This window comes from Pelodiscus sinensis, chromosome 2 (genome assembly GCF_052426305.1).
Source record: "Pelodiscus sinensis isolate ZL-2025 chromosome 2, ASM5242630v1, whole genome shotgun sequence".
NCBI lineage: Eukaryota > Metazoa > Chordata > Testudines > Trionychidae > Pelodiscus > Pelodiscus sinensis.
Genome location: NC_143053.1, coordinates 6,232,405 through 6,258,594, shown reverse-complemented (window position 1 = coordinate 6,258,594; position 26,190 = coordinate 6,232,405). Strand labels below are relative to the sequence as shown.

General features: G+C 49.7%; 1 protein-coding gene across 9 annotated transcripts in view; it reads left to right on the top strand.

Moving 5' to 3' along the window:
• ADGRB1 (adhesion G protein-coupled receptor B1) overlaps positions 1–26,190 on the top strand; it is a 423,364-nt gene that overhangs the window by 218,304 nt on the left and 178,870 nt on the right. For all 9 annotated transcript variants that reach the window (XM_075920015.2, XM_075920016.2, XM_075920018.2 and 6 more), the window contains 4 exons: positions 2,938–3,045; positions 14,434–14,598; positions 18,110–18,274; positions 23,898–24,062. In XM_075920015.2, coding sequence (XP_075776130.2) covers positions 2,938–3,045; positions 14,434–14,598; positions 18,110–18,274; positions 23,898–24,062 — 603 coding nt within the window. The remainder of the gene's footprint in view (positions 1–2,937; positions 3,046–14,433; positions 14,599–18,109; positions 18,275–23,897; positions 24,063–26,190) is intronic.

Here is a 26,190-nt window from a genome sequence, read left to right as displayed (position 1 = left end):
AGACTGTTGTGTCTCCATGGGACAGAACGACCCTCTGTCTGGTGTATTCTGTTTGGAAACAAACCAGTTGCCTGATCAGAGCTTGTGCGGGCCGAATTCTGTTCTCCATTAGGCTACGTCTACACTACAGGGCTTTGCCAGCAGAGAGTATGCTAATGAAGTGCTCATTAGCATTTGTCGCACTGTCATTAGCATATTCTCTGCCCAAGGCTCTTTGCACAAGAGGTTTTGCACAAAAACAAGCCATGGAGATGGATCAGTGTAGACTTCCTTTTTTGAGGCATAAGGATCTTGCGCAAAAGGGAGGTTTTGCGCAAAACGAATCCTTCTACACGGCTTGTTTTTGCACAAAAAACTCTTGCGTAAAAAGCCTCGGGCAGAGAATATGCTAATGACAGTGCGACAAATGATAATGAGTGCTTCATTAGCATACTCTCTGCTGGCAAAACCCTGTCGTGTAGACGTAGCCTACTTGGATAAAGTAAGTGGAGCTATTTCAGACTGACACCAGGATAGCTGAGCGCAGAATTTAGATCTTAGCAAATTTTTCTCCCATTGCTGGTTCCCCCTAAAGGCATCTGCATGTAGAGCCCGCTGTTCTGGGTGTGCAACATGCCGGAGGCAGAGAGGAGATGAATCTACCTCAGGACTCAGGAATCTACCTCCAGGCATGCTCAGGACTTAACATGAGGAGCAAAGTCAAATGCGACATAGAATCCTAGAATCCTAGGGTTGGAAGAGACCTCAGGAGTCATTAAGTCCAGCCCCCTGCCCAAGGCAGGACCAATCCCAACTAAATCAAGCCGGCCAGGGCTTCATCAACTTAAAAACCTCTAGGGATGGAGATTCCACCCCTTCACTAAGGAACCCATCCCAGTGCTTCACCACCCTCCTAGGGAAATAGTTTTTCCTAATGTCCAACCTAGACCTCCCCCACTGCAACTTCATTTGGGAAACAAATTGAGAAAATATAAATGAGAAAATATAAATGTCCGGTATTTTCTAAACATGAGTTAAGCTGTCGCGAGCAAAGGCCACCTGCTTCTGAAAAGAGCATATTCACGTGGGCTTCATGCGTTTTAACTACTGTGCTGTAAATTGGTGACTTTGGCGTAACTTCCCCGAGTGTCCCCGTGTAGATGTGCCCTCGAAGCCTGATCCAAAGTGCATTGAACCCCGTGGGCGCGCTCGCTGGGTCCATTGTGCTTTGGAACAGTGTTAGTGTCCTTCAGCTCCACTAGCAGAGACTTGTGCTCCTCGCCTGGAGGTTCGGGGCTCGATGAGTTCATCTCTCCCCTTTGCCAGTCACGTGGTGGGAGCTGGCCATGCTGTGCCCTCCCCGCCCACTTCTCCCCTCCCTCTACACATCTCCCTGTTCTCCAGAGCCCACCGCCTGTCTGCCCTTGGCCTCTCCAGGAGGCCCGGTCGCTAGCTGCAGAGCCAAACCAGCTCAGGAAATAACCCAGGTGAGGGGATGTGTTAGGCTAATAGCATCAAGACCAAGCTCCTATCTAGCGTTTTCTATTAGCGCTCAAAGTGCCGAGGAGGGCAAGGTGAGCCTCATTATCCGTGCGTCGCAAGGCAAGCCAAACCCCAGCATGCGCCATGACAGCCGTGGGCACCGGCTTGTCTTAGTGGCCTGCTAAGAAGGTTTCTTTTTCGTGCTCCGCACTAAACCTCCCTTTCGATTCCTCCAGAGAAGGGCAAGGAAACCTCACGAGTCCTTTGAAAATCTCAGAAGGGGAGCCAGGTTAGTCTGGAACTTTAAAAACAGCGAGTAGCCCTGTGGCACCTTAGAGCAGGCGTGAGGAACCTCTGGTCCAGGGGCCGGATGCGGCCCATGGCTTCCCTGGATCCGGCCTCCGTGGCTCAGGGACAGCCCCAACACTGGGGGCCCCACACTGGTGATCAAGCCCCTTTGCTGCCCCACCGTGGGGCTGGAACACACAAAATCCACAAGGCTGGGTCCCCCTATGCTGTGGTGTGTGAGGGGAATGTAGAGAGTGACTTTCTCTGTCTCAGTCGTGAGCCATGTCAGTGAGGGATTTGGGTTGGGTTTTTTGGCTTCTCACTTGTGTGCAGCTCCCAATTGATTTTTCTGTGGGTCAGTGGCCCCGACCCAAAAAAGGTTCCCTACTCCTGCCTTAGAGACAAACAAAAAATATTTCGTATCAAGAGATTTTGTGGGCAAAACCCCACTCCAGCTCATCTGAAGAAGTAGGTTTTGCCCACAAAAGCTCATGATATTATCTAGATTTTTGTTAGTCTCTGAGGGTACATCTAGATTACATGCCTCTGGCGACAGAGGCATGTAGATTAGGCTACCCGGCATAGGAAAATTACCCGGCATTTAAATTAAAATGGTTGCCATGCTGTGCCGATCAGCTGTTTGTCAGCTCAGCGCGCTAGTCTTGACGCTCCGTGATCGACATCAAAGGCATTTGTCGACCTCCCCGGTAAACCTCATACCACGAGGCATACCGGGCAGGTCGACAAATGCCTTTGATGTCAACTGCAGAGCATCCAGACTAGCGCGCTGAGCCGACAAACAGCTAATTGGCTCAGCGCAGCAGCCATTTTAATTTAAATGAAGCGGCGATTATTTAAATTGCCACTTCATTTTCCTATGCCGGGTAGCCTAATTTACATGCCTCTGTTGCCAGAAGCATGTAGTCTAGACAAACCCTAAGGTGCCACAGGACGATGCATTGTTTTAAAACCTCTTTGAAAGCTGTTAAGTGATGCTTAGGGGACGGAGGACCTGGGTTGCCACACTTCTACATGCGAAAGCCGATGGCGGGAGGAGGGGAGTGTGCGAACTGCCTCACGAACGGGGCTTTTGCACTTTGCTGTTTGTTGTCTCACGTGTAACGCTGTAGTGAAAGATCTTACCGCCTGAACCCAGGTTTATTTACCTGCCCCATTGCCTTGCCGTAGCCAACGGACGCTATAATTCCAGAAGCCAGTCGCTGAGGTCCACAGATAACAGGAAGCGAGAGGATGCTGACGAACTGCAACAGTACGGCTACCCGGCACCGCAAATAGGTAAGCTCCGAACTCCAGCAGCAACTTCGGTGGGGCTGGGAGGCAGCTGGATTTCCAGGCAGAGTGTGTGTATGTGTGTGTGTGTGTGTGTGTGTGTGGGGGGGGGGTCTTCAATGATCTAAAGAGCCAGCTGACTGTTTTCCTTCCCAGGGGACAGACAAAGACATTAGGGGGACAGTCATGGCTCAGCATAATCCCACCGAATGGGAAGGCCTCCGAGTCAATCCACAGTCAATCCACCCAGCTCAGTCCGTGTGGCTCTGAGTCCACCCGCAGCAGGAGCGATGCTCGGAATCCCCACCGGCTATCGAGCTGACCCTGGTCAATGGTTCTGATTGGCTGTGGGTCCATTAAGGCCTGGCCGGGACCTTACAAGGCTGAACTCAAAGCGGATGCACATGCCATGTTCTGCCATTGACCTCCAAGGATGTGTGGGGGCAGGGGTGGGGGAGAGGCGGACATCTGTGTAGGCGTTGTCCTGACGGGTTCACGTCTGTGTGGGAAGGGGTGGCTGAGCGGGTTAGGTAGCACGGGGATGGCAGGTTTCCCCCTTCCCACCTCTCCCCCCGTTTTCCAGCAGTCGGGAAATAATGTCAGTTCCCTTTAGGCGCCCGTGCTCCTGGTGGTGGGAGGAGACTTCCCACGCTCCCCGCCCACCCCCAAGGTCAATCAGGGTGTGGGGGTGGCAGCCCCTTGCAGGACGGGAGAGACTTCGGGCGCTTCCCCACGCCCCCAGGCCCTGACTGGCTTGGAGGCGGAAGGAAGGGAGGGAGAGTGCAAAGTCTCTTGCTCCCTGCCCTTTGGTGCATGGCACATAGAGTCAACTGCCAGGGTTGGCTCTCAGCGTCCTGCACTCCCTGGCCCCTAGGCCCTGATTGGCCTGGGGTCGAGGGAGCCGCAGGACCTCCATGGGTCAGATCAACCCGCTTGGTGAGCCGGATCCAGCCCGTGAAGGCCCTTTTGCCCACCTCTTGGTTAGACCCATGCCGGTTTACGCCTCTTGGGATCTGCTCCCTTATCGACGTGCAGCACAGTGCAAATGTTTCCAAGGCTGCCAAGGCCAATGGGACAGGGCTGAGGTTGGGTGCTTTCCCCAGGGACACGGTGAGGGTCTGAATTTTCTTGAGAGTAGAAGGTGCTGGCTTTGCCTGATCTCTGTCTCAGCCGCTGAGCCGCCGACAGCGCGGGGGTGGTGAGTGGTGTGTGGCGATGGAAACCAAGCAGCATCTGGGCAAGGCTGTTTGTGATTAAGGGGACAGCTTTGCATGACCAGGATGATGGTGCCTCAGGGCGGAAGCTGAATTGCTGGAGACTGGTTCAAAGCACAAGAAAGAGCGTGAGACACAAAGGTGCGGCAGAAAGGAGGGGAAGTGTAACAAATTGCACCTCACTTCTGTGGCCTTCTCTTCACTGCGTGACCTCAGGAGTTTTACTGCCGGCTAAGGCCACTCGAGAACAACCCTGCGCGAATGCGGTTTATTTGGCGCTGTGGTGGGCCCAGGCTATTAGAGACACAAGCTGGGCGGGGAATATCTTTTATTGGACCATTCTCTGTTGGTGAGAGAGAGGCTGTGCGGAGCTACACAGAGTTCTCTATCCCGCCTGGGAAATAGCGTCACAGCTAAACACAAGAGCAAGCTGTCTCAGGGTATGTCTACACTACAGCGTTATTTCGAAATAACGCGTCTACACACAAAATGCCTTTCTATATAGCTTTTTGCTATTTTGAAATAGTGCGTCCACGCTGATTGGATGCTGAATCACATTTAAGGCCAGACAGAACTAGTTCCGGCAGGGCATCAGGTCAGAAGTTATCTTGTGGCCAGAGTGGCCAGCAGGGCACCCTGGGAAGGACTAGAGGTCCCCTATTTCGAAATAAGCGTCTACACAGTGCGTATTTCGAAATAGCAATTTCAAAATTGGCACTATTCCTCGTGGAATGAGGATTACCAATTTCGAAATAAGCCCTCTGCTATTTCGAATTAATTTTGAAATAGCAGTTGGCTTGTGTAGATGCGAGGAAAGTTATTTCGAAATAACTTTGCTGTGTAGACATACCCTCAGAGGGGGAGCCGTGTGAGCCTGTAACGTTAAAAACGAGTGGTCCTGTGGCCCCTTGGAGACTAACCAAAATATTTAAAGTATCATGAGCTTTCATGGGCAAAACCCACTTCTTCAGAGGAGCTGGACTGGAAATAACAGGAACCCAGAATTGATAACAGAAAATGAGGTGGAGGGGGAGTAAAACAAGATCAAACGAACTCAAACAAGATCAAACCAATCACTTAGCATATTCCAAGGGCCCTTTCAAGGTAAAGTGGACTGTTAAAACCCCTGAAGTCCTAGGACAAGCAACCCAGCGGGGGTTAGTGGGTTCCAGGTTGTTATAATCAGCCATAAATCCAGTGTCTTGGTTAAGACCGTGGTTTTTAGTATCCCACAAAGTTATGAATTTAAGCCCCAGGCCTGTCTTTTGTGCAGGTTTCCTTGGAGGTCCAGCGCGCAGAGTCTTGTGCGGAATGAATTTTGTTATACGCACCAGGGTGGAGGTGACGTGTGACACATAACATCCGTAAGGGTGCCCTTCGTAAAACTCATTCCACACATGGATGGTGTTATGGTGCTGGTGATAGACAGCCCATCATTAGTCAGAAAGGAGCCACTCATCACGTGGCGATGAGGAATACCTGGTCCCAGATGGTCACCTTGTCGGTCCTCAGGCAGAACAAGCTTGCTCCCCACAGTATGTTCTCTGATGCTCTGGCCCAGGACCATTGCAGGTGACTCAGAGAGTGAGCCGTTCCTATAGGATGTGATGGTTATGGTTACATGGGTTGCGCCGCACCCAAATATCGTGGCCAGGTGGCCATCGGAGCACCAGCTTGTAATATTAAACCGGGACTGCTGACTGCACAGAGGCAAGGGGAAGTTGGCATGTGAACAGGGAAGGAACCAGCATGTTGGAATGGATCTCGGGTCCCCAGGTTGCATCTGGAAATGGCCTTTCACGAGGGGAGAGATTGGTGGAGGGACCAGAGTTTCCAAGGGTTCGATTTTCTTTTTGTGAAACAGCAACAACAACAATCGTTTCCTGTCACTCCAGGCCTGGGCTGCTGAGGTAGGGGAAGAGAGAAAAAGGGGGGCTGGCTGGTGCAGTGGGGGGGAGGGAGAAGGGGCCTGGGCTGGCGACCACAGCTCGGTTCTCCCCAGTGGCTGGGGGTGGGAGGAGAGCTGGGGTTGCCTCACCCCTGCAGGAGGGGGGCTGGCAAGCGCAGCGAGCAAGGGGCACAGCCACCTAGTATATATGTATATCGATATTTTTAAAATGAGGAACGTTCCAGCTCTCACAGAAAAATCCCCCCTCCCCCCCAAACGCCCTTTCCCTTTGCATCCATTCGGATCTGGCTGTGTACTGGGAATCTGCTGAAAGCAGCAAACCTGCAGGAGCCGGTGAGCCAAGTTCACCTTTGTCATGCCTGCGATGCTGCGGGAGAGGGGACACCCAGGCGCCGGCTGGTCTTGCAGAGCAAGGAGGGTAAAAGCCAGGCTGCGCGACACTGTCACGGATGAGATACACAGCCTGAGTCTGGCCGTGCTGCCTGTTGGGATGCGCAGGCAGCAACCCCTTGCAAGCAGCCGTCTTCCCGTCTAACCTAACGTGCCAGGCCAGCTGCGAGTTTCTCCTCGTCTGTGGAGCGCTGTAGCCAGCTGCCGGGGCGGTGACGCTGACAGAATTTTGAGCCGCATCTCGGCTAACTCCCTCCTCAGCGAAACACGTGCAGCTGTGCCCGACAAAGGACGCGAGGAAGCTGCTCCCCTCAGCCATCTGGGGAAGGGGGTCTCTGCAGTCTGCTGACTGGCACAGGACTTCCCAGGGCCCGGCCCGTCTCCAGCGGATATTGTAGCCGAGTCCTTTGCAGCTTTTGCTTATGCCGCAAAACCGGCCGCTCCTCTGACAAAGCGACTTGCCGCCCGTAGGAAATTAATTAAGCATCCCGGGCGCACATGTGCACTCACGTCCTGATTGGATGGGGGTTTTTTAAATTTGTTTGCCAAGACAAATTCCCATCACAATCAGCACCCGCGGCTAAGGCCACCTCGCAGCAGCTGTGACTGTTTCTCATTGTTAAATCCAGCAAAGCGATGTCCTCGACTCCCGCTTCTTCTGCAAGCGTAGGACGGACACACATAACTCTCTGTGAAATCAACAGCAGACACCCCTATCCCACGGGCAGAGAACAGGGCCAGGGGAAGGAGTCAGCAGGGTTTCCCATTTTATCCTCTGTCTTCCACCTTTTTCCTTTCCCTTTATCCACCTCCTATAAAACTGGGGCGGATATAACAGAGGGCATGTCTAGACTACACCTCTCCGTCGACTGAGATGTAGATTAGATACTTTGAAATTGCTAATGAAGCAGGGATTTAAATATCTCGCGCTTCATTAGCATAAACATGGCCACCGCTTTTTTTGAAACAGAGCTTTTTCAAAAAAAAAAAAACCCGGCAGTCTAGACGCGGATCTTTGGAAAATACAACCCTTTTCCGAAAGACCCTGTAAACCCTGGAGATCCTGGAACAGTATCTTGTGCCCAGCTACCGCACTAATGAGACCCTGGAAATAACTAGATGGATTCACAGGCCCTATACTGGCATAAAGAGATGATGGATGAGCTAATTGGGGCTGGATTCAGGGGCAGGCAACCTAGGTGACCACTTGGGTTGCTGGGGATGGAGGGACTGAGCTCAGAGAGCTGTTTTTGTTGTTAGCCACAAAAGGGAAACAGAGCATTCGAAGTAAAATGTTTCTGGTACTCCTTATGTGGGCTCAGTTTGCACTAGCCTCCAGAATGTTCTGGACCTTTGTAGAATCTCCCGGAACTTTCCAGACTCTGAGAACTTCATTTTCCTCACCCCTCCATTTTCCTCACCCAGTGGGTATAGAAGGGGCCGGGCAGTCTTATGTCAGGGATAAATACTGGCTGCAAATGGTGTGTCAGAGTCGAGAAAAGGCCTACAATCAAAGATAAGCTATTTAAAAGTTTAACCGAGAGATGCTTCTCGCCTGGGGCACCGTTTGATCTAGGTCTGGCCCTGGAGCAAACCGAACCCCAGTGGTCTCCTTGCTCGTTAATGACTACAATTGCTCATCGTCTGCAATCCTCAAGCCTCGTCTGTCCCCTGGGTGCTGGACCGCTTGGACAGATATCCACCACAAACAGCAGGCAATGCCACAGTGTGAATCTCTGACTGTGTGGAAAGTAGCAGCGGCGCGTCCTTCCAGCCCGCAGTCACGGGGCTCTCTCAGTTTCCTGGGCTGTAGGCCTACTGGTGAGAGCAGGAGTCAGGGTCTGAATACCAGCACTAAGCCAGAAGTGGAGTCAGAGAAAGCAGGAGTAGGGTTGGTTCGGAGGCCAGGGCGAGGAGTGGAAGGAGGCCAAGCTGGAGGCTGGGTGCAGGGCTTGGAAGGAGGCCAGGAATCCACAGGGCAGCCGCACCGGCTGCTCAGCTTAAGAGCCAGCCTACAAGCTTCCTCAGCCCGCCAGGCAGGTCGCTCCGGGCATAGGGCTGGGTCTTTCCCACGGCTTCATGATGCAGGGGCATAAAAGGAGGAGGAAATCTACCTGAATGCCCTGTGATTGTCAGAGTGAGGAAGGGGAATCAACATGGCGTTGCCTTTTTGCCAGAGCTGGAGGAAGAAACACAGCCGCTGTATCTTAGTGCATCTACTTGGAGCAGCATGCCTTTGCCTTTTTTACATGGCAGACACAATGAGGCATGTACTGCACTTACATTGTTCCTCCACTAGGTAGCGTGGTGTGCTGTGTTCACTGGTAAAGAAAAGAAACAAAGCTGGAATTCAAGTTGTGTGTATGTCCACTTACTTGTGACGTGCTTATAGCGGTTGCCTTTAGGATTAGGGCCTAGGGTCCCTGTTAAGACCTCCCTTCTGGGAAGGTCTGTGATTAATTATATAGTAACAGAGGAGAGACACAGGGCCTTATGTACTTACCATAGATCTTACTATGCTAAGACATAGTAAGTGGATTAAACCAATTAGCAGTGACTGGTGAAGTGAAACCAAACTATACAACACTGCCTGGCAGAGGTAACTCTTGCTCTGAAAACAGTTGTGGGGTGTGTCTCTACTAACATGACCTCCCACCGTCCACTGGTGAAGTGGTATAAACCCCAATTAGGAGACACATGTCTTCGGAAGCAGCCCAGTTCAGTCCTGGCTTGAGATGGGTCCAAGACCTATCCCTGCTGTTGCTCTGCATTAGAAGCCATGCTGGCAGGCAGCCCGGCTCAGTTCCAGCTCCACCCTGTCCGGAAGCTCAGCTCCCCACCCTCGCCCAAGCCAGACGGGGGCTGCTACCATCCCACGCTGCTGCTTCTTTATCAGAGCCAGCTGCACGGGGTGCCAGGCAGCCAGTCTGTGAGGGGAGCTGTTTTTTAAACTGGCTCCCTTCATGGACCAACTCCCACCTGGCACCTCGTGCTGCTGCCTCTGATACAGAAGCAGCAGCATGGAGTGGCAGGGGGCGCCACAGGAGTGGATCCAGAATGCACTGGCTTCCCGCCCCACTCCCAGGGAATATAGAATAGTCGAGTAACCGACAAGAATTCATGAGATGAATCGACTATTCAATTAGCCGCTATTTAACATCCCTAGTTCTGAGCGGCTCCGTGGCTCAGGTACAGGACTAGTGGAAACGTCTTGCATGCCAGTGCTTCAGGGCTGGAGGCTCGGCGAGGCGAATTTCCCCAGCCAGTGGAGATAAAGCATTCACACCCCCCTCTTGAATTAGAAAGCGGTCACGGGGGAAATGCAAGAGCCATGCCGATCATTGCAAAAGGTCCCTCCAGAGTCCCTTTCCCTTCCGATCATAGCTCTCCGTATGGCGAAAGAGAGGCTGCTCAAAATAAAGACGAGGGAGGAGGTGAGACCGACTCCATAGAAGGACATCGATTTCTTTCATGGCACCGCGACGTACAGCAGGAAGCGTCCGGCCGCTCATTTCAATGTGCGTCCGAGCCGGCAGCCGGCGTGTGATTAGATTGCAGAGTGGACGCCGACATGTCCCATTCTCTCTGCGCCGTACCATGGACAGGGGAGACACATGAGTGTCTCTGCCGGCTTTCCCCCGCCTCTCTCTTCAGCAATGGCTCTCAGCCTTGACAGGCCGCTCTTAAAGAGCTCGATAAAAGGGAGGGCCTGCCTCTCGGTCGCAGGATAGCCGAGGAACCAGGGGCATAAGCGGCTGCAGCAGGGTGGAGACAGAAGCAGAAAAACTCCATCACCATCGACAGGGGAGCAGGGAGCGTTGCTGGGGGACCCCACAAGCGCTGTTGGCCTACAGCGGCCGTTCCAGCCTTCCCCCCAAGCCTTGGCACCCTGGACTTGGCTCTCTGCTTAAACACCGGTGCAGCGGAGGCGGGGTGCTGCTAGAATGGGGGGGTGGTTTTCCGAGCAGTGCAAGCCGCTAGCAACGAACGATAAGTGAAGGGTGCGATTGTGTCCCAGGCAGGCATACGGGTGCTGGTTTAGATCTGGTGAGCACAGGCGATAACAGGAGAGTAGAGGGAGTGGCGTGGCTTCTGCGTGGGCCAGCCACCCGCATCCAAGCCCTGCGGGGACCCTGCGCACCTGCGGTGAAGCGCGAGCCATCTCCTCTGTCCTGCTGTGGTACCCTGGGCTCGGGCATGACCACCTCTGCCCCAGGTACTCCTCCCCGTGCGGTGCAAATGTACCTCGAGAGCCAGGAAGGGCTGAAGGAGGACTGGTAGCAGCAGGCTAAGAGCTGGAGCAGGGCTTTTCCAGAATATTACTTCCATAGCTGGGCATCTGCTAGGCCAGCGGGGTTCAAACTCGTTTTCTCAGGACCCCCCCGGAAGAAAATAATAGATGCCGTGAGCTGACTTAAAATGACGGGAGTGCAGGCGCCGGGGCGGGGCTGAGGAGGAGAGCTTTGGGGTGCAGGAGGGGGCTCCGGCATTGGGGGTCAGGGCTGGGGCAGGAGGGACTTACCCTGAGCAAGGTGGGGTGCTAAGGCAGCTTCCTGCCTCTCCCGGCACCGCAGACTGTGCTGTGCCCCAGAAGCAGCCAGTAGCCAGTTCCCAGCCAATGGGAGTGTGGAGCGAATGCTCGGGACAGGGCGCAGAGCCCTGTGTGTTCCCCTCGCCTTCACCTAAGAGCCGGGCCTGCTGCCGGGGCGCAGCGCAGTCTGTGGTGCTAGGAGAGGCAGGGAGCTGCCTTAGCCCCCTCACTGGTCACCTGACCCCCCTGCAGTAACAAGACCCAGCGCCCGACATCCCACCCCCCAGCGCTGGGTCCTGGCCTGGCATTTGGAAGCCGCTGGTGCAGGAGGCCAGGGTGCTGCTGAGGTGGTGGTAGTGGCGAAGGCTACTTATTAGGAGGGGAACTTGCCCACTAGGTCCCGTGACGCTGTGTCTGTCTGACAGGGCTGTGCGCATGCCGTCAGGGCTCAGAGCGCCGGCCCCGTCGTCATGACAATCCCGAATCTAAAATCAGATGCTGGAGACAGATGCTTTTTCGCTCTCTCAGGGTTCTTGACACAGGCCCACGCACCCTAGAAGCAAAGGTTGAGTCTAGCAGTGCTACTGGCCGGAAGGGGGAATCTCCGGGTGCAAATCCACAGAGCAAAATTGCATTTATCATAATTGGCTCAATGAGCATGGTCAGGTGCATCCTTACCCCCCGTTCCCACCGAGCAGGGAACACAGAACGGCAAGAACAGACTGCTCACCTTGTTGCGGGGGATCTGTGCTGTGAAGGTGGCTGTTTTACCCGAGGTGACTGTTTTACAGCAAAGAGGGACCTGAATTTGTAGAAGGCAAAGATTTGTTATACTCTCTCTCTCCTGTTACTCATGCCACGCAGTGTCAGCCCAGGCAGGAGCCAGTGAGAAATCAAGGCAAGTCCAACCCCCTTTGTGGTTACGGCTCTCTCTAAACTTTCCACTGCCACGAGTCTTTCCCAAGGGTAACTCTTAAATCAAGAGACACCGACGACCTTCACTTAATCCTCCCGGTGGGACGTAATTCAGTATCATCTCTCTGAAAGGCGTAAATCCTCAGAAGCAGATGAAATATAACTCAACCCGTGCACTGACTCGGAGGGAGCAGTAGTTTCCGGAGTGTCATAGGACACCTAATACAGATACCGACGCCAGCTGGTCAGATACACATTGCCACAATCACGTGAAATCCCGGTTACCTGGCCAGTCGCTGGTACACACGGCTCGCCCTGAGCAGTCGACGGAGCCATGTAGATTTGGTTTTTTGGCAAAGAGAAATGAAGCCGCGATTTAAATAATCGCGGCTTCATTTAAATTTACATGGCTGCCGCGCTGAGCCGACAAACAGCTGATCGATCAGCTGTTTGTCGGCTCAGCGCGCTAGTCTGGACGCTCCCCTGTCGAAATGAAAGCCTTTTATTGACATCCCCGGTAAACCTCATCCTACGAGGCATAACGGGGATGTCGATAAAGGGCTTTCAGGTCGGCGCGGGAGCATCCAGACTAGCGCACTGAGCCGGCAAACAGCTGATCAGCTGTTTGTCGGCTCAGTGCGGCAGCCATGTAAATTTAAATGAAGCCGCGATTATTTAAATCGCGGCTTCATTTCTCTTTGCCAAAAAACCAAATCTACATGGCTCCGTCGATGGAGCCATGTAGTCTAGACATACCCTTCATTTCCCTTTGCCTACAACCCTCATCTACATGGCTCCCTTGATGGAGCCATGTAGTCTAGACACAGTCTAACAGTCTGGTGAGGTTCACTTAGAGCATTTAGCTCTGAAGGAGTGATACTACCAGGGGCTTCTGCCACCGATCTCCAGCGGCACTAGAAGCCGTTAGTGGTCTCTGTTACGGCACTGCAAGGAGGGACATATTGGTCATACCTCATCCCTGCTCCTGGGTCAAAGGGTGCTGTGTCTCGCAACCAGCTCTCTGGCCTATCTCTGCATATTGAAACCTCTGTAGGGCACATTACAGGCACCCCGAGTGTCATTTTTCAAGACTCGATTTGAAGCGCATGGTTTCGCAAAGTGATTGTTTTGCTTCCGTCTGCGGGGTGAGGCTCTCGTGTGTGTGGGAGGGTACCAAAGCCTGTTCCTGCCCCCAGCCTGTGTCACCTGCTCACACTGAGAGACCGGCCAAGCAGCCCGCCTCCCTTCCTGCACAAAACATGGACCAGGCGGGTCCTTCGCGTTGTAATGAGGAGGAAGGGAATATGCAGGCTTGTCTCTCCTTCTCCTCTGCTCTCCCAACTCCGATGCGGTGGGATGCTTCTACTGGTTGAACTTCTCTAGTCCGGCACTCTCTGCTCCGGCAACACCCGTGGTCTGGCATGGTTTGAGTTAGCCATCGTCCACTTGTCATGGGCGTGGCCAAGTTTCCCGCGGTCCCATAAAGTTTGGTTTACAGCCACCAGTCCTGGCTCTCCATGGTCTGTGCTGTTATTTAGCTCTAAGGGTATGTCTACGCTAGCTCGTTAGTTCGAGCTAGGTAGGCAAATGAGGGCAACTGGAGTTGCAAATGAAGGCCGGGATTTAAATATCCCGGGCTTCATTTGCATGTTCCCGGGCGCCGCCATTTTTAAATCCCCCTTAGTCTGAACTCCGTGCCCACGACTACATGCGGCATGGAGTAGGTAGTTCGAATTAGAAATCCATGATGAGTAACAGTAGTTTGAATTAGGATCTTTAATTCGAACTACCTACTCCGTGCTGTGTGTATCTGCGGGCACGGAGTTCGGACTAAGGGGGATTTAAAAATGGCGGTGCCCGGGAACATGCAAATGAAGCCCGGGATATTTAAATCCCGGGCTTCATTTGCAACTCCGCTTGCCCTCATTTGCCTACCTAACTCAAACTAACGAGCTAGTGTAGACGTACCCTAATTTACCCTGTCCTCTGAGCAGTGGAAGTGTTGGTGATGCTGCTAGACAAATTCTCTGGTTCGGCACCGGTCAGGTCCTGAGGGTGCCGGGCTACAGAGATTCAACCTGTATGTATCTTCCCGACGCCCTTCCCATGGCATAGGTGTTGAGAGGTGATGCAGGCATTTGGGCCACGACCTTGTTTGACCTTTGCTGCTAAAGGGCTGCTTGGGGTTTGGATGCCGGCAGGGATCATAAGGAACAATTGGAGGGGCAGTTTCAGCCAGTGTCTGCTCCATGCTTATTCTCTGCTCCCCTCTGTCTCCATGGTGCAGGCTGGCAGACGCCAGTGACGAAGGGGAAAGATGGGCAGAGTTTTCTCTTGTTTTCCTGAGCATGCCAGGAGATCCCCACCTCCTCCCTCCCTAAAACTGCAGCCAGGTTCTGACGCGGTGGCCTCACTTTCTGCTCTGCCCCTGTCAGGTGACCCTGCCGCGGAGGAGTGGTCCCCGTGGAGCGTGTGTTCGACCACCTGCGGGGAGGGCTGGCAGACCAGGACCAGGTTCTGCGTGTCGTCCTCCTACAGCACTCAGTGCAGCGGCCCTCTCCGGGAGCAGAGACAGTGCAACAACTCCGCCGTCTGCCCAGGTGCGCCCCCAGGGCCCCACGTCCCGCCACTGCGCTTGCCAGGTGTCCCCCGGGGTTCTCAGGAAGCGCTTCTGCTGTCCGGCTTAGAATGGCCAGGAGAGCATTGGCAGCCTGGCGCAATCTCTGTTTCCCAAGCAGCCTTGAGGCTCTCAAGTAGCCGAATCAGATTTCCGAGACCCATTTGTAATGGCGAATTCTCCCCTCTCCCAGCTCACCCCTCCGCCCGCTCCCTCCTCCTCTGTTTCCCAGCATTGCTGTCCAGTCCTACCCCACCACATCAGCTCGTTTCAGGGAAAAGCCACTAAACCTTTGCCTCGGATGCGTTTCCTGGGGATAAGGTGTGGCTTCGCCATGGGAAATGAATGGATTCTTTCCCCCACACGAGATAACCCACTGCTGGGGTTAGCGATCCCATTCTGTTAAGAACCAGCCAGAATCTCTGCTTTGGGTTCGGAGGTTTGGAACAGGCCTCATGCCAATTTTGTAGTACAATTTTTTTGTTTTTGCAGCAGCCTCAGAACTTTCTTATTTAATCCTGAACTGGAGCTGGAGAGCACAAAAACCCACCAAGGAGATCAGGGCTGTTCTTGGGTCATTTGGATCCTAGATTCTACAGTGACTAATGTTTATAGAATCACAGGGTTGGAAGAGACCTCAGGAGTCAGCAAGTCCAGCCCCCTGCCCAAAGCAGGACCAATCCCAACTCGATCATCCTAGCCAGGGCTTTGTCAAGCCGGGACGTAAAAACCTCTAGGGATGGAGATTCCACCGCCTCCCAGGCTGTTTCCAGACTCAGGGTTTTTTTCGAAAAAAGTAGGCTTTTTTCGAAAAAACTTCCCCTGCGTCTAGACTGCAGCCGCGTTCTTTCGAAATTAAATCGAAAGAACGCGGCTTTTCTTTCGATGGCGGTAAACCTAATTCTACGAGGAAGAACGCCTTTTTTCGATAATGCTCTTTCGAAAGAAGGCGTTCTTGAAAGCAAACAGGCTTTTTAGAAAGAGAGCATCCAGACTCACTGGGTGCTTTCTTTCGAAAAAGCGGCTTGCTTTTTCGAAATTCCGCATGCAGTCTAGACGCTCTCTTTCGAAAGAGGCTCTTTCGAAAGTATCTTTCGAAAGAGCCTCTTTCGAAAGAGGCTTGCAGTCTAGACATAGCCCCAGTGCTTCACCACCCTCCTAGGGAAATAGATTTTCCTAATATCCAACTTAAACCTCTCCCACTGCAACTTGATGTTCCATAAATACCTTGGCTAGATTAAATTATATTGCTCTACTGAAACTGAGCAGCATTGGATAGCCTAAAACAGAGATAGCCTGATTTACAACCCAAATGCCTGCTACGATAAACTTGTACACTCCTGTGGGCTGTGCAAACTGAATTGCTGCACTAGACCTGTGCAGAGAGTGAAGCGTCTGTTTTCTAAGGTTTTAGAGATTTTGAAATCTGCCATCATTCCTATTTGGAGTGAAATCTAAAAATTGTCCATGAAAGAAAATGCTGAAGAAAAGACAAAGTTTTGGATCTCTGAAAACATTTGGCTTTGATTGGGCTTAATTGAAAAAAAATCAGAACACATTCCAAAAATACTGAAATGGGATGCTTGAACATTTTCAGGATATTTGTTTTGTGTTCTGAAACAAAATTGATTTGATTTTGTCAAGTGTTTTATATAAGAAAATAAGAATGGCCATAGTGGGTCAGACCAAAGGTCCATCTAGCCCAGTATCCTGTCTTCCAACAGTGGCCAGCACCAGGTGCCCAGAGGGAGTGAACAGAACAAGGAATCATTAAGTCATCCCTCCTCTGTCATCCATTCCCAGCGTCTGACAAACAGAGGCTAGGGACATCATTCCTGTCTAATATGCATCCTGGCTAATATGCATTGATGGCCCTCTCCTCCATAAATGTATCTAGTTCTTTTAGAACTCTTTTATAGTCTTGGCTTTCACAACATCCTCTGGCAAGGAGTTCCACAGGTTGATTTTGCATTATGTGAAGAAATACGTCCTTTTGTATGTTTAAAACCTGATGCTTGTTAATTTCATTTCATAGACTCATAGAATCTTAGGGCTGGAAGGGATCTCAGGAGTCATCGAGTCCAGCCCCCTGCCCAAAGCAGGACCAACCCCAACTCAATCAGCCCATTTGATTTTGGTTTCTCTCAAGCTACATTTTTGCAAAGGAAAATGGTTTGGTCCAAGTCTTTCTGACCAGCTCTATGCTGCACCTTTTGATGTCTAATTCTAGCAGTTACCAGTAACTAGTCAATGCTTGTGCAGCTGTAACAACACTGGAGTTTTGCAAGCCCATTTAGCTATTCCAAGTCTCTTTAGCTCTGCCTATGATTGTGTCACTGCTGAATGATGCTTTAGCACTTAAAAGTCTGCCTCCTGACATTGCTGTGGCTTTCTAAAAGCCTGTTGCCTTGTGAAGGTTTAGAGATAAAAGCGAAAGCATTGGGTTATGTATCATTAGTGGAGGGGCTGGCGTTCAGTGCCTTTGGCATTGGCGCTGTCCAATTTCGCCAGGGTTTTCTTTTTGCGTCTGTGCATTTCTGCTGCTTGCTCAGAAATGCCTCCGCCACCCCCAGCACAAATATATAAAGAGAGGCAGTGAGTGAAAATCGTGTCAGGATTTTTCATGTTTGTGAAACTAGCGAAGAGCCATTTGGCGACAATGTTCCATGCACGCTCCTGACTGATTTGTTTTGCTCCTTAAGACCCATGCTGGTGTCCTAGCCCTGATCTACACGAGGGCTTTATTTTGAACCCCCCCCCCCCCAGTTAGGTCGAATTAATAAGTGGCGAGTCTGCACTACCAAGCCCGTTATTTCAAAATAATGGGATAATGGGCCACTTATTTCAAAGTCTGTACTCCTGCTTTTCTCAAGGACTAACACTAATTTCAAAATAGTTATTTCAACATAGCGGCACTGAGGATGGTCTGGTGCCGCTATTTTGAAATAATGACTCCCCAGAGTAATTCAAACTACAGGCAGTCCCCAGGTTATGTACAAGATAGGGACTGTAGGTTTGTTCTTAAGTTGAATCTGTATGTAAGTCGGAACTGGTACATATTGTAGGGGAAACTCTAGCCAAACATTTCTCCAGAACTCAGATTTATTCTCCCACACCTCACTTCCCTCAGTCCTTTATTCTCAAGCTGAGGTGTCTGCTGAGAAAAGCCACCCTGCGTCTCCCTGGTCTGCTAGTGCGGGGTTGCCTCACCCCGTTTGTAAGTAGGGATCCGATGTAAGTCAGATCCATGTAACCCGGGGACAGCCTGTAGTTACTTCCCAGTGTTTCCTGGGGCTCTAAGTCGAGGACATGCTATTTCAATGTTGTTAAATTGGGAGTTAAGTTGATTTAAATAATTTCAAAATAGTTTCCTAGTGGAGACATGCCCTAAGGGGTTTCTTACTATGGGCAAGACACCATGTTCCATATAATGGTTCTTGAGCTATCTAAGACTCCCGAGAAAGGGATGTTTACGCGCTCTGCTTTGATTTCAGTGCACGGCACCTGGGACGAGTGGTCTCCGTGGAGTCTGTGCTCCTCAACTTGTGGGCGTGGGTATAGGGATCGAACCCGCACCTGCAAGCCCCCGCAGTTTGGTGGAAACCCCTGCGAGGGACCTGAAAAACAAACTAAGTTCTGCAACATTGCACTTTGCCCAGGTAAGGCGGTAAAAAACAGAGCATTTCCCTCCAGCCCCGTTCATGGGGGGCAGCTCTCTACAAAACCCAAGACATTTGGCAGTTTCTTGCTTCTTAATCAGCCTGATCAGACAAGCGGGCATGCAGAATAAACAACCCTAGAAGTGGGTCTGGAGGACGAGTTTGAAGGACAGTGGAGGGCCGTGGAGAGGAAAGTTTGTATTGCTGCTGCCCCTCCAGAATTTGGTCTCCAGAGATGTCCCCCTGGAAATTTGTCTAGCACCCAGTAAAATCTTAGGGTCAGAACTCCCATTCGCAAGAACCTGAGCACACGATATGCAATAGAACCGGGTAGGTTCTAGTGTCTGACTGCTAAGATTCTGTTGTCCTCTAATATATTATTCCACATGGTCCGTTGGGAGCTATTTTTCTCAGTCAGCATTTGATCTGTGAGGAACTTAGCAGCTTTACTGTGATCTGTGTGACTATCCCCTCTCACCTCCAGATGTTAATTCTCAAAGATTTGCACCCTGCTGACTTTTGCATGCAGTTTAAAACTGGAATGATCTCAAAACCTCCAAGCGAATCTCAACAAGTAGCTGTTTTTTTCCTCCGTATCAAACCCTGTTGCATTTGGCAGGGCTTTCATCTCCCACACAATAAATTAAGCCTAGGACTGTCCCAAAACTTAGCCCATCTTGGCTTAGAGATCGGCAAGTCTTGAGGAAGTTTTAGAGTAACATGGTCCCAATGTTGGATCTATAACCAACCTTCCCAAAATGGGGTTGATTGCAAATTTTCAAATGTTGACCAAAAAAATCTTCAAAATGTAATGTTCTTTGCAGGGAGGGAAGGTATGTGTGTGTGAAAATTGTGTGAAATGTCTCCCCACATTTTGCTAGCTCCTTTACCCATTTTTCTCCCCAGTTCCCAGACCAGGTATCTATCCCTTTGTTCCTAACATCTCTGCTTAGAATGAGGACTTCCCAGAATCCAAGTTGGCCAGCTCAGAAAAAAACAAATTGAGCAGGACAGAGGGTGACAATGCTAGGGTACTAAAGCATCTCTTTCATTAACATTGATACACAATTCATTGCTCGGAGACAAATAAATACATATACCGTAGCTAATAAAATAGCAATGAAATTAAAGGCGGAAATTAATAGAAACCTTTCAGCTCTAATTAATGCCACAAAGGTAACCATTGACTCCTTTGTGCCAAATGAGTGCTCATTGAAACACAACAATGGGAGCTATTCAGTGCCTTATACACTTGACACTCATATCAATTATTACGGCCCTATGCGGAGGATTCATTACTGCACACAGTACAAAACTCTGTTACTGGCACAATGGCATTTTATTCTGCGGGGTTGGCGGCACAGAATGGGCCCTGCCTCTCTTTGGAAGGAGAGGAGAGAGCCAACGGATTGTGCACATAGACCATAGAGGGAGAACGTCTAATGAACGGCCCGTTCTTCGCTTGTCATTGCCTCATGCTGCTTGTGGTCTAGGCTGCCAGCTACCGAGCCGCCTCACTTCCCTGATGTCCATAGGAATGGTGGGGTCTCAGCACCGTACTGGATGGGTGCCCTTTATGACTGGAGCTATGAGTAAAGATATAACCTGGAACCACAGCCAGCTCTTCTGGCTTCATTTCCTACACTTCCTGAAAATACAATACATGGACGTAAGAACGGCCAGACTGGGTCAGACCAAAGGTCCATCTAGCTCAGGATCCTGCCTTCCAAGAATGGCCAATGCCGGGTACCCCACAGGGAATGAACAGAACAGGCAATCATCAAGTGATCCATCCCCTGTTATGCATTCTTAGCTTCTGACAGAGACCAAAGACTCTATCTCTGGCTTATAGCCATTGATGGACCTATCCTCTATGAATTTATCTGGCCTTCACAATATCCTCTGGCAAGGAGTTCCACAGGTTGACTGTGTGCTGTGTGAAAAAAATACTTCCTTTTGTTTGTTTTAAACCTATTCATTTCATGTGGTGACACCTGGTGCTAGTGTTATGAGAATAAAGCAAATTCAGTAAAACTCCAATTGTCCGGCATCCAGTGGTCTGGCACTCTTGATAGTCCGGCACCAACTGGAACCCGGAAGTGCTCCAGCCAGCCGGACAATTGGAGTGCCCAGAAGCAGAGGCGGAGAGGGGGCGAGAGGCAGGCAGCTGTTTAAGGAAGGCAGGCGGGCGGGCAGGTGGGGGGGGGTGTCAGTGGGGAACAGCGCAGCAAGGGGCGAACCCTCCACCATGTTGCAGGGAGGCAGTGGAAGGCCCGCGCAGCTGGCTTGCAAGCGGGGGAACTTGTAAGTGGCAGCGACGGAGAGGGGGCAAAAGGCAGGCAGCATTCCCCACCAACCCCCACCTCTCCACTGCCACTGCTTACAAGTTTCCCTGCTTGAAAGCCGGCTGCACGGGGCTTCCACTACCTCCCCACAACATGGCGGAGGGTTCGCCGTTCCCCGCGCTGTTCCCCGCCGACCCCCCCATGCAGTGCGGGTCCTGGCAGATCTATCACAGCACCCCGCCGGAGTACCTCCCGATACTCCAGCATATCCAATAATCCGGCACCCCTTGGGTCCCAAGGGTGCCGGATTATCGGAAGTCTACTGAATATGGCAGTCCTGTCTCTATGTAATATGACTTTTCCCTGGTCCCCTATTCAGTGGGTGGATTCACAAGGCAGATCCCTATAGACACATTCCCATTTTATCCTCCTTACACAACAAATGCCTCACTCCTCTATAACAGGGGTTAGCAACCTATGACTCTCAAGCCAAATATGGCTCAGTACAGAACCGAATATGGCTCTTTCATCATCCCCAAAATACAGGCAACTTTTAAAATGAAAATGGAAAATGGAAAATTTTATAAACGCGTGATTACTCATGTAGCTTGCATGCGTGCATGAAGCTGGATTTGACCAGTTATGATGTTACTGTCAAAGAAATGTGCGAAAAGATGCAGCAGCAGAAGTGCCATTAAATAAAGTCTGTGAGTACGTTTCATTCATGCTATTATTAATCATCATGTCAATGGTCAATAATAAGTTGTATATTTCAGGCATTCTTACATGGCTCTTTGTTGACCACTTGTACTGAATGTTGATGTAGTTTGGCTCTTTGGTTTGAAAAGGTTGCCAACCCCTGCTCTATAAGAATAGCCCCTAGCCTGATAGTGTAGAGTAGTGGTACCGTCGCACATGGAGCTATAGTGATAAATGCTGCAATATTTTACTTATATGGACTATAGGGGTGTATCTATGCAGCACCCTTAAATCAAAATAAGTGACACAATTTGCACTACACAAATTGCATAGCTTATTTCGAGGTTCTTTTGTAATAAAGCGCAATTCCAACAAGGCCCTTAACTCTCGTGGAACGAGGGCTACAGGGACACCGGAATGGCATGCCCGTTATTTTGAAATCTATTTGGAAATCACAGGTGCATTTAAAGATGCAGAGTTGCTATTTTGGGATACTTCCAGTATCCCAAAATAGCCCTGCTGTCTAGACGTAGCCTAAGAGATGCAGAAACTCAGCCTCACCTGGCATGAATCATAGTTGTGTTGAAGTCAATGAAGCTGTGCTGAGTTAGGAACAGCTCCACAATTATCATTGCTATTACTGGGACAAATCCTTTGAGGAGTCATCTCACTGACTCCAGTGGGGTTTACATCTCTTAAAACTCAGCCCCGTGGCATTCATATGCATTGATACAGAACCAAGAGCATAGGCGTTCAAAGTCTTCCTAGTGGAGCGGCTACAGCTGGGCACCTAAATACATACATAGGTACTGAACTAAGTTGCCTCATGTTCTTTTTGGCTGAGTCCTTGCCACTCAGATTAGCTTTGAAATTGTACATTTTTGGCTGTCATGCATTGTCTTTCATGTGCACAGACAATTAAACAAACAAAAACCAGTGAGACCCTGAGATTAATGTGGTGCCTTTTGAGAGCTTGTAAATTACAAAAAAGGAACCAGATGTCAAATACTTTTTAATCAATTTGTGTCTGGGTCTGAGGAGCCAAACTTTTTATGCAGAAGGAAGCTTAAATCTCTGAAAAATGGGGTTCGGGAGAGATTCAGAACCTTAAGGGTAGACCCACCGCTGGGCCTCGCTTGTTTTTAGCCAGGTAGATAACAAGCACCATTGCTAATGAGACAAAGCAGGACTGGTAGAAAGGTTAGATGCGATATCTGTTGATTGGGGGCTAATTAGAGCGGAGCTGCCATGGTAGGAAATGTTTTAAAATAGATCACACTAATAAAAGGCAGTCATGTTCCATTCCTATCCTGGGCTTTTCAGAATTTCCCTTTGCCATTTTTTGCTAATGTATTATCCAAGATGTTTCTACTCAGATACATGCAAAGACTGTCAATACACTCAGATACATGCAAAGATACATGCAAAGACTGCCTCAAAAAGAGAAGTGCTTTGATATATACATGCATACACACTTGCGGATCTTTATTTCATTCCACTTGTGCCATACGGTATATCCTGCTACACAGTGAATTCCATTGAATAACATTGAGTTCCTGTGCAAATATTCTCTCTGAAAGACAGATGGAATTTTAAAACACATCCCTCCATCTTTCCTTCTTTCCACATACACCACTTTGAACTAGACCTGGTCAAAATGTCTCAAACGTGTCCACTTTTCCACTGGAACGTACTGATTTGGCAAAATTGAAATCTTCCACAAGAGCTTATTGATTTTGATGAAAACTTTCAATGAAAAAGAATCAGAACAGTTTGTGACAATTGGCTCAAAATATCTTTTTTTTTTTATACTTTATCATTAGGATGATATGTTATCATTTGTAATATGGTATTTGCAATACTACTATGAAAGTCAAAAAGTTTGTGTTATTATATGCTGTTATAATATTATCTGGCATTATCTGTGATACTGAAATAGTCTATATTGCTAAGGTTGAAAGTCTCAGAGGGGTAACCATGTTAGTCTGTAATTTTAAAAACAACTAGCATCTTTAGAGGCTAACAAACATATCTATAGTGGTAGAAATGTAGCCGTGTTAGTCTGGTGCAGCTGAAACAAAAAACAGGACTGTGTAGCACTTTAAAGACTAACAAGATGGTTTAATAGGTGATGAGCTTTCATGGACCAGACCCACTTCCTCAGATCAAATAGTGGAAGAAAATTGTCACAACCATATATACCAAAGGATACAATTAATTCATATGTGTTCAATTTTCTTCCACTATTTGATCTGAGGAAGTGGGTCTGGTCCACGAAAGCTCATCGCCTATTAAACCATCTTGTTAGTCTTTAAAGTGCTACACAGTCCTGTTTTTTGTTTAAACATATCTATAGTATCATGAGCTTACATGGGCAAAACCCACTTCCTCAGATGGGTTTTTCCCATGAAATATATATATATTGCTAAGGCGGGACAGAGTTTGAGTGCTCCTTCCCTTGTATACCCATCTACATCTCTCAGTATGTGCAGCATGGCTCTGTCGGCTTTGGCCCACTGTATTGTGTCCAGCACAACCGTACCTTGGTTTGACTGGCCAGTCCTCGTGGAACAGGCCTCCATCCTGGTGAAAGGGATTTTCACATTCTCTGCTTCTTTTTCTCTCTTTGGGCCACTCAGTGGATGGGAACTGGAATGAGTGGTCGAGCTGGAGTTCCTGTTCTTCCACCTGCTCCAACGGTACCCAGCAGCGGACACGGGAGTGCAACGGACCCTCCTACGGTGGAGCGGAGTGCCAGGGGCACTGGGTGGAAACCCGAGACTGCTTCCTAAGGCAGTGCCCAGGTCAGTGGAAAATGGGTTAGTGTGTATCATGGATCCCTCCCCAACTCTCTACAGTTGCACCGTGACTATGACAAATGCCCCTTTATTTCCCTTGAGGAAGAACAGTTCTATTTTCCCCACTGGTCCACCTTCCATTAACAATGGTTCCTCTACTCCAGTATACCATTAGGACAGATACTCCAGAGAAAGGTGCAAGAAACCCCCTAGTGGACAATAATAGAATAGCCTGACCATAGGGGAAGTATTTTCCTAATCTGAGGTCATTGGTTGCCATATGACATGAAAACTAATGATGTATATCCTTTACAATTGTTTGATTCTCTTTCATGCTGCTGTGGATGTCAGTATTATTCATATAATTTTAAAATCCTTTTTTGGACTTCTGCTAAGCCATTGGCCTCAATCAAATCTTGTGGCAAGCAGTTCCACAGGTTAATTAAGCACTGTTTAAACCAAAAGTTCCAAGTGATTGCCTTTCCATTTCACTGGTGTCCCCTTATTCTACCATTAAGCGGAAGGATGAGTAAAGGGACTCTGATTATTGTCTTTGAGTTGTAAACTTCTCATTTGTCTCCCATCCCAACAGTATAATCATAGGCCAACATTGTCAAAAGTGCCTAAGTCCCATGGGACATAGACTCCTAAGTGACTTAGGTGCTTTTGAAAACTTTATCCTATCTATTAAATCTCTTCTATGGAATTTTTTCCATAGCGCTGTGGCATTTTCACCCTCCTCCTTTCATCATATTTGTGGCCTACGAATGAACTTGTCCAATTCATGATTGGGACTGACATAGGATTAACCCTCACCGTGTCTGGCTTGAGAGAGAGGTTGGGGAACACTGAACGTGAACGGTACAGAAATGATCATGCACTTTTCTTTGCTCATAGTAGAAAAACAAGATCTGTAGCTTCTAGGTCATTGTGACCAGTCCTTCACGGTTGGGAATAGGCACTTTGCATCATAGAGGAGAGGGCCTAGGATAGGTCATTTCAGAAGGGAACTGGAGTGGAAGCACGTGCCAGAGAAGTGTGAAACCGGCAAGTCTCAGTTACCTGCCTGAGCCGGGCTCTGCTTATAGTCGGGTGCACTTCACCAGTCTCTGAGGGAACGGGCTTTGTGCAGGGAACTAAGGAGGGCTTATGACATGGGAGAGAATTCAGTTGCCTGGCTTCCACAGCACAACAGGCTCCAGGTCAGCTTTTAGGCAGGTGCGGGTAACTGAGGGCTTTGCAGTGGTCATATTTCTCAGAGAATATCACAAGGCCCATCAGGGACTACTTTCTCTAGCAGCAGAACACCACTCTCACAAAGCAGTGCTTGGACAGGGCATTGGCTTTCCTGCCCTGACAAAAATAGGCTCCGCTATTTAGGCCTTATCCCTTTTCAGTTGCTGAGTTTCTGTTCTCAGGTGGTTGCTAGCAAGGTTTCGAGTGTTGTGGGGACATGGCCCTGAACAGAAAGTACAGATGATGTTGGTGTAGAAAGGGCTAGAGCCGTTTTTTTTAAACTGTGTTCTGGGGCACACCGGTGTGCCGTGAGGCAGTCGGAGGTGTGCCGCGAAGAACAGAGTTCAAAATGGCCACCATTAAAGGGGCAGTCGACTTTTTTTTTTTTTTGGCTCAACAACTTCCCCCAACCTTTTCTTTTGCTCAACAAAAAATCCTTGGCGTTCCTCATAAAACAAAATGAATGTTTGGTGTTCCTCGGTCTTAAAAAGTTTAAGAAACACTGGGCTAGCGGTTGTGGCATAGCATGTGTTTTATGATAATGGTGTTCTTCCACCGCTAGGGAAAGAAGAAAAGTAATCCCTGCCCTGTCACTGTCTTGTTACAATAGATGTCTTACATGATTTGTAGCTAAAATGTGATTAGAAATAGGAATCCAGACTCCTGGGTTCTCCGTCTCACTCTGCTACATGGCCACAGACAACGCACTATTCCCTCTGTATGACGTGACGAGGATATTTCCCTACCTCCCGGGCATGTTGGGAGGATTAATTAACATTTGTACAGTGCTTTGGAAATGTGAAATGTCATTCTGAATAGTAAGAAGTGAGCTACAAGGCAGCACGTCCATGGAGGATGCAGAAGCAATCGGAGGAGTGACAATGGAACTATACAATCT